Source organism: Ostrinia furnacalis, unplaced genomic scaffold, assembly GCF_004193835.3.
Source record: "Ostrinia furnacalis isolate ACB-3 unplaced genomic scaffold, ASM419383v2 OfSCF3471, whole genome shotgun sequence".
Taxonomy (NCBI): Eukaryota; Metazoa; Arthropoda; class Insecta; order Lepidoptera; family Crambidae; genus Ostrinia; species Ostrinia furnacalis.
Genome location: NW_021133710.1, coordinates 1 through 7,728, shown reverse-complemented (window position 1 = coordinate 7,728; position 7,728 = coordinate 1). Strand labels below are relative to the sequence as shown.

General features: G+C 49.2%; 1 protein-coding gene across 1 annotated transcript; it reads left to right on the top strand.

Annotated features, from left to right (window-relative positions):
• Window positions 1–477: 477 nt before the first annotated feature.
• LOC114357826 (XIAP-associated factor 1-like) lies at window positions 478–6,794 on the top strand (the record flags this gene model as incomplete). Its single annotated transcript, XM_028311610.1, has 5 exons — window positions 478–568; window positions 1,564–1,721; window positions 2,542–2,704; window positions 4,799–4,945; window positions 6,604–6,794. Coding segments are annotated over 5 exons (722 nt in total), but the record flags the coding sequence as incomplete, so codon positions are not given.
• Window positions 6,795–7,728: the final 934 nt, after the last annotated feature.

Below are 7,728 nucleotides of genomic sequence, written 5' to 3'. Positions count from 1 at the left end.
AAAGAAAATTGTATTTTATTAACAGTTCTTAGAGTCGTAATTTCTTACAACTGATTAAGTGACATTTCTGTCATTCATGTTCATTCGGACTGAAATGTCAGTTAATCAGTTGTAAAGCAACTACAACTCTAAGAACTGTTAATAAAATACTATTTTCTTTACGGCCGTGTAAGTGCGCTCCGACGCGCTCCGCCGCGCGCCGGTCAATTGGCATCGTACCTCAGGGGTAGCTCATGAGTGAGTACTATCAACTATCATCTTTGAATCAGTAGTCCAACATCCTGGTGCCCACCAGACCATTCTAGGGTGGGCACTAGACCATTCTGAGGTGGGCAGGGCCCACACGGTCCTCCTGCTGTATATACGCATGCACCACTATGGGTCAACATGGTGATGAGTAGAAATAGTGGAAGAAACTCAGTCATCTAGTTTTGAGGTGTTTAATTTCCAGGTGCTAACTTAAACTATTGTCGGCAGTGCCCTGCAAGAAGTGTGGCGAAAGCGTCTGCGGAACAGACCTGGAGGACCACATCAGGGATTCCTGTGCGCACACCATCAAGTCTTGCAGGTGAGAACATAATTCGAGGCTAGCCATTGAAAACTTGCAAATTCAGGGCTAGAATGAAGTGTTTTTTTAAGAAGTGTCTTCTTTGGTGCCTTTTTCCTTTGATTTGGCACACGTGCGGATCTGGTCCGTAAAATCTTGCGTGTATAATCTTAATCACGCTGCTGGTGCACGCTTTGTGCCCACAGCCAATCCGCGTTTCGCGTGCGTGTAGCCCGCTTATTAGGAAAAATACTACAAAATGATGAAACCAAATCGGATCCATACGCGTGCTGAAATCCGCATCACAGGAAAAAGGTACTCAGTAGGTTTTCAGTAGACATCATTCGTCGTCGTTTCAGCCGAATGACGTCTACTCAAAGATTTCCACAAGGACCGGTCCAGCGCCGTCCGCATCCAGGCACCTTCCGCGACTTTCACCAGATCGTCGGTCTACCTAGTGGGGGGCCTGTCGCCACTCGAGAACTTCACTAAGCCTAGGCGCAGACTGCAAACTTTTTGTCGGTCCATAGTTTAGTCGAGCAGCTAATCAGTTTGGGCATGTATGGAAGTGCGCAAGTTACACCGGTTGATTCTTCATACAAATTAGAATCGGGCCCAATTATCGGCCGACTAAAAATCGGTAGTTTGCGCCTAGGCTTTAGGTTTACACTTCAGATATATTTGTATGTTTCTTTTTAGATTTTGCGACCAAATATTGCACGCCGTGTGGTGATGGCAGAGTAGAATACATTAATTGTCACCAACCCCTACTCTTCCCGCGGGTGTCGTAAAAGGCGACTTAGGGTCTACACATTAAACAGAGAACGGGCAGCAGCGATCTCTGATAAACATTAATATTTTAAACTGCGATCTCCAATCCGTCTGCCAAGCGTGGAGATTATGGCAAAACCCTCCACTAAAGTGGAGGAGGCTCATAGTCCACTAGTGGGCTGTAAAGGGCTGTTGATGATGATGATTGCTACGGCCGATAGACATGTTTGTTCACTTCATTCTAGATTTTGCGAGCTAGAGCTGCCCCGGCGGGAATTACCAGCGCACGAGGGCTACTGCGGAGCTCGCACGGAGCAATGCCCCGACTGCCGCGAGTGGGTCATGATCAAGTACCGCCAGCTGCATAGAGACTCCAACCACGGCTTCCTGCGCCTCGACGACGGTAAGCATTGGCGTATCTAAAGTCCGGTCGCCGAGCAAGATACAATGATCCCAAGCTACCCGTCCTTATCGCTCGCGCGTAATGAGGGCTATCGTTTTTATACTTAACAGTTGGCACCCCTGGCGATTGACAGGACCTTACTCTACAGTGGCGCTAACTGGTGAGCGCTAAAACGATAGCCCTCATTATATTGCTGTCCCGGGACAAACTTGACCTTCACTGGTTGGGTCTTCTTCTTTTCGTGTCGACAACAAACCTACACAGTGTCAGCCCAAAACTGGTTGGGTTTTGATTGGCGGTCAAGCTGTAGATCCTGGCTACACAGGAGTTGCAGCGGTGGGAACGAGAGGTGGGAATAGTCCCGTTTGCTGTCGCGCTCGCAAACTCACTGCGGCCGCCCGTCGCACATTCGCGACTTCCCATGGCACGGGGGGAGGGGGTGCCATTAATATCATTGCTCACGAGTGAGTACTTCAAGTATCACCTTCGAATCAATACCCTAATAACATCCTGGGGCGGAGCACGGCCCAACGTATACCAGAATAAGTCATTGCCCAATGTGTCCGATGTGTGCACAACGCATCGTGAGCAGTTTTTTCGCTCAATAAGCGTTTTTACTCCGTAAACATTATTAAATGCAACAGTCACTGACTGATAGCGAATGCTGGCTAGGACGCTGATACTCATTATGACGTAGGCATCCGTTAAAAAAGATTTTCTACAATATACTCCCTTAAGGGGATAAAATGTGGGTCCAAAGTTTATCGAGCGAAGTCGTAATCAAAAACTACTTAGCTACAGCATTGCAATACAATTCCAGACCCAGTGCCCGTCCCCACCGAGCCGGCCAAGCTGCCTCGCGTCCCGAGGCTGAGCCCGCCGGCGGCTACTAATGGCGCCTCCACCAGCGCGGCTGCTAGCGGCACCAATGGAGTCCTCAAGAACATCAACGTGACTCAAGAGAGGCCTAGGACGGAGAACAGGTAAGTTCAACAATTTCAGACTCAGTGCCCGTCCCTACTCTCTACCATAAAGTTATTATTCCTTTGGAATAAAGCAACAACCACAAGTTGTCAAAAGAAACCGATTTCGGATGACACTGGATGTCAGTGGTTGCAAAAAATTATTCTGTTTGTTACGGCGACGGCATCACGCATCTTTTTTTATCACACAGTGTTGCTGCTAGTGACATCTCGCTCGCCCAATTTTTGTTGCTCTATTCCGCTAGGTATATTAACTTTATGGTCCCTACCGAACCGACCAAGCTACCTCACGTTCTGAGGCTGCACGGCTGTTAACGGCACCAACGGCGTCCTGAAAAACATCAACGTGACTCAAGAGAGGCCTAGGACGGAGAACTGGTAAGATCAACAATGTCAGACCCAGTGCCCGTCCCTGCGGAACCCGCCAAGCTGCCTCATATTCCGAGGCTGTGCCCGCCGGCGGCTACTAATGGCGCCTCCACCAGCGCGGCTGCTAGCGGCACCAATGGAGTCCTCAAGAACATCAACGTGACTCAAAAGAGGCCTAGGACGGAGAACTGGTAAGATCAACAATGTCAGACCCAGTGCCCGTCCCTGCGGAACCCGCCAAGCTGCCTCATATTCCGAGGATGTGCCCGCCGGCGGCTACTAATGGGGCCTCCACCAGCGCGACTGCTAGCGGCACCAATGGAGTCCTCAAGAACATCAACGTGACTCAAGAGAGGCCTAGGACGGAGACCAGGCAAGTTCAACACTTCCCGCCCAGTGACCGTCCCTGCGGAATCGGCCAAGCAGCCCCTTGTCCCGAGGCTGAGCCCTCCAGCCACTAGCGGCGCCTCCACTAGTTCAGCCTCTAATGGCACCAATGGGGTCCTCAAGAATATCAACGTGACGCAAGAGCGGCCTAGGACGGAGAATAGGTAGGATCAACAATGTCAGACCCAGTGACCGTCCCTGCGGAGCCGGCCAAGCTGCCCCGCGTCCCGAGGCTGAGCCCGCCGGCGGCTACTAATGGCGCCTCCACCAGCGCGGCTGCTAGCGGCACCAACGGGGTCCTGAAGAACATCAACGTGACTCAAGAGAGGCCTAGGACGGAGAACAGGTAAGTTCAACAATGTCAGACCCAGTGCCCGGCCCTAGTCAACCAAGCTGCCTCAAGTTCCGAGGCTGAGTTCGACAGCCACCAATGCGGCATCCACTAGTTCAGCCTCAAATGGCTCCAATGGGGTACTGAAGAACTTCAACGTGACGCAGGAGCGGCCTAGGACGGAGAATAGGTAAGTTCAATAAGTCCAGACCCAGTGCCCGTCCCTGCGGAGCCGACCAAGCTGCCCCTTGTCCCGAGGCTGAGCCCGCCAGCCACCAATGGCGCCTCCACCAGCGCGGCTGCTAGCGGCACCAATGGCGTCCTGAAGAACATCAACGTGACGCAGGAGAGGCCTAGGACGGAGAACAGGTAAGTCAACAATCCCAGTCACTGGGTGACCGTCCCTGCGCAGCCGGCCAAGCTGCCTCGCGTTCCGAGGCTGTGCGGCTGCTAACGGGACCAGTGGGGTCCTGAAGAACATCAACGTGACACAGGAGCGGCCTAGGACGGAGAACAGGTAAGACCAGTTAATATTGTTAGCTATGTTCCAATTGCCAGACAGTTACTAGATTATTTCGTAAGAACGATTGGATGCTTTGAAGAGCACTTACAACTAGGAGTGTCAGTTTATTCCAGTCTCTAATCCCGTGAGGGATTAGTTATTTCTATCTGCAAGTTCGAAGAAAAAGCAGACCCCTATTGTCTCCCATCAAAATATGCGTTACCATATAGCAATACTACTGTTTTAGTTAAAATTTGTTCTTTGACGGAGTTCAGTGGGTTTGCTTACTTGATGTTGATATTGTTGCGATCCTATATCGTTTAATCAGGAGCAAAAGCTTAGATTGCTTCAAGATCATACCCACCAATCCCCATTTCTCTAGAAATAAAATTCGCATGATCCCTAAGCATGTTAGATCAGCTAAGCTTGTCTAAAAGGTTCACAGGTGCCTCTTAGGTCTTTCGATTGTATAAAAATAAAGTCAAATATCCTGTTCCTCCAACAGCCGGCCCCGCCCAGGGACCAGTAGCAGCTCGGAGCCCGTAGCGGGCGGGTCGCGTGCCCCCGACGCGAGGCTGCCGCTCAAGAGGACCAACGACCAGCCGCAGATCAACACCAACGTGTCTGACGCGGAGAAGGTCAAGAAGGAGCTGTGAGTAGCCCTGACTTTCGTATATGGGTCATTCCACAAAAATATGTCAACTCTTAGTCCGCGCCACATTTCACATGGAATATTTGTTAATATTTTATTCCAAAATTGTTAAATGACAGCTCGAAATGTGTTTTATTCATCACCCATTTATATTTTTTAAACAATTTTTCAAACATCTTAAATTCCTTTTAAATGACCCAAAACGTCATTCCCTAGGCATGTCCGTACTCCAAAAGTTTGTGTTTTGGAACTCATATTTATAGAAACATCAACTTATCCTTTGTTTTAATTAACGAATAATCTATTTAAACGTATATTACACCAAATTCTATTAATATTTTGCGGTTTCAATAAACAATAATTTTATTTTCTTAAGTTGAAAAAATGTCCACAATTTTTATCATCATTCCCTAGCCATGCACTGATTTTATAATTTTGCGCTTTAATATGTAAATAGAGTGAATGACATTTAGTTGAGTTTAAAGTACGATACGAAGTTATCCTCACACCATAATGGCTTTGCGGCAGCCGTTTTTTGAATTAATGCAAACGTGCCAGTTGTTGCGGAAACATGTGTTAATCCAGTCACTTCGTCAGTCCCTAGTTGAGTAGCTTTATTGATTACAATAGGAAATTGTATATAATTTAATAGTTATTTACGTGTGGTTTTTCGGCTATTTTCGGCACATCGTATTAAGCATCTTATAAAATAAAGTTAATCTGCATCTGTGTTAAGTTTTACTCCAAATCGTCAGTCCCTAGACCATCAGGCCCTAGCTTTAAACGGCACTAGGGACCAAGTGACTAGTTAGGGAATCACGTTTTTTATATAGTGATAATAACAAAACAACTACATTAAGTATATTAACTTATCTATAAATGTTAAGGTTATAAGTTTTATACTTTATTAAAAGTCATAAAGGAGTAATGTAGTATGAAAAAATTAAAAATTATAATTTCTCCTAAAATATGGCATAAAGTGACTGGCCCTTTTAGACATAACATTATTAATAAATAAACTATAATTTACACTAACAATGTATTCAAAAGCATCTTAAAAAAGTCTAGGACAAAATGACGTCGAAAATATACAGATTTTTATGGAATGACCCATATTCATCTCTAAGGAGCAGAAAAGTTCTTGAGCGGTAACCACGGACCGAAAAATTATAAGCTTCAGCCAAACCAAAGCGTTCAGCCTGCGCCCCTGATAGCGTAATCTGATCGCCACCGCTGCGTGCAGACTTTCCACCGGCCGCCGCAGCCAATCAAAGGACGCGTCTATGTGAACACGTTGCACAAGTTTGTAAATGATATTTGATCGTTATCTTGCACGCCATTGCGGACGCAGGCTGAATGCCTTGGTTTGGCTGAGGCTTTGGTGTAGGCAGACTTCTCACTCAGTGGAGATATTTCTATATACTCCGATATTTATACTCCGATATTTTGGTGAAGATATTATATACTCCGATATTTTGGTGAAGGTTGCGGGAAGTATCTGCGGGCAGCGCAGAACTAATCGTCGCTGTGGAAACCCTTGTGCTGAGGTCTTTTGTCCAGCAGTGGACATCTTTCGCTTGAATCGAACGTGACATATGTATTAGAAAGACACTTATTTTTATTAATCGTTCTATTATAACTATGTTTTATACCCACAGGGGCATGTCCCGGGGCGCCGTGAAGAAGCGTCAAGCGCCGCAGCCGCCGGCGCCGGAGCCGCGCCGCGACCGCGCCTACTACAGCGCCATGCGGCGCCAGCAGGACGAGGAGCGCGCGCGCCGCGAGCAGAGCGCCGTCAACGCGGCGCAAGGTGAGGCCTGATGCGGCGCCGGACACAAGCGGCGCCGGACACAAGCGGCGCCGGACACAAGCGGCGACCGCGCCTACTACAGCGCCATGCGGCGCCAGCAGGACGAGGAGCGCGCGCGCCGCGAGCAGAGCGCCGTCAACGCGGCGCAAGGTGAGGCCTGATGCGGCGCCGGACACAAGCGGCGCCGGACACAAGCGGCGCCGGACACAAGCGGCGACCGCGCCTACTACAGCGCCATGCGGCGCCAGCAGGACACAAGCGGCGCCAGACACAAGCGGCGCCGTATACAAGCGGCGCCGGACCAGGGTACTCATCTAAAGCCTGGTCCGTGAGCATGTAGAATTTTGTCCAATGACTCCAAGCTACCCATCGCGACTGTGCGACGGGCGCCCGCAGTGAGTGTGCGAGTACGACAGCAACATAATTACGCGCGAGCGATAAGGATGGGTAGCTTGGGGTCATTGGACAAAATTCCACGTGCTCATGGACCAAGCTTTAGCCGTGTAGCATGTAATGTATCAGATACTGTATCAAGTGAGTACATAGGCACGAGCCCGCTGCGAGCTGCTCGAGCGTGGTTCGCATGGAGATCACAGCGACCCGCCGACTGGCGGTATCACTGCGAGCACAAAGGCGGCTCGCAGTAGGATCCAGGAGCTCGCAGCCAGATACGCGATGACCGTGGACGAGCCGTACTCACTTGAAGGTTGGTTACGTTACATGCTACGTTACGTGCTACATGGCAGGTGAGTACCTACCCTGCTACAGCGCCATGCGACGCCAACAGGACGAGGAGCGCTATCAACGTTGCGCAAGGTATAGATCCATCCACGAAGACGCGCCCCACCATTCTTCCGCTAACGTTTAAGTGTTATCGGTACACGCTAAATCATCCATGAGTGCACACGCACACTACAATAATGACGCTCTGATTGCCGGATCAAACCCCCCGCGTCTGACAGTATTGTACCTT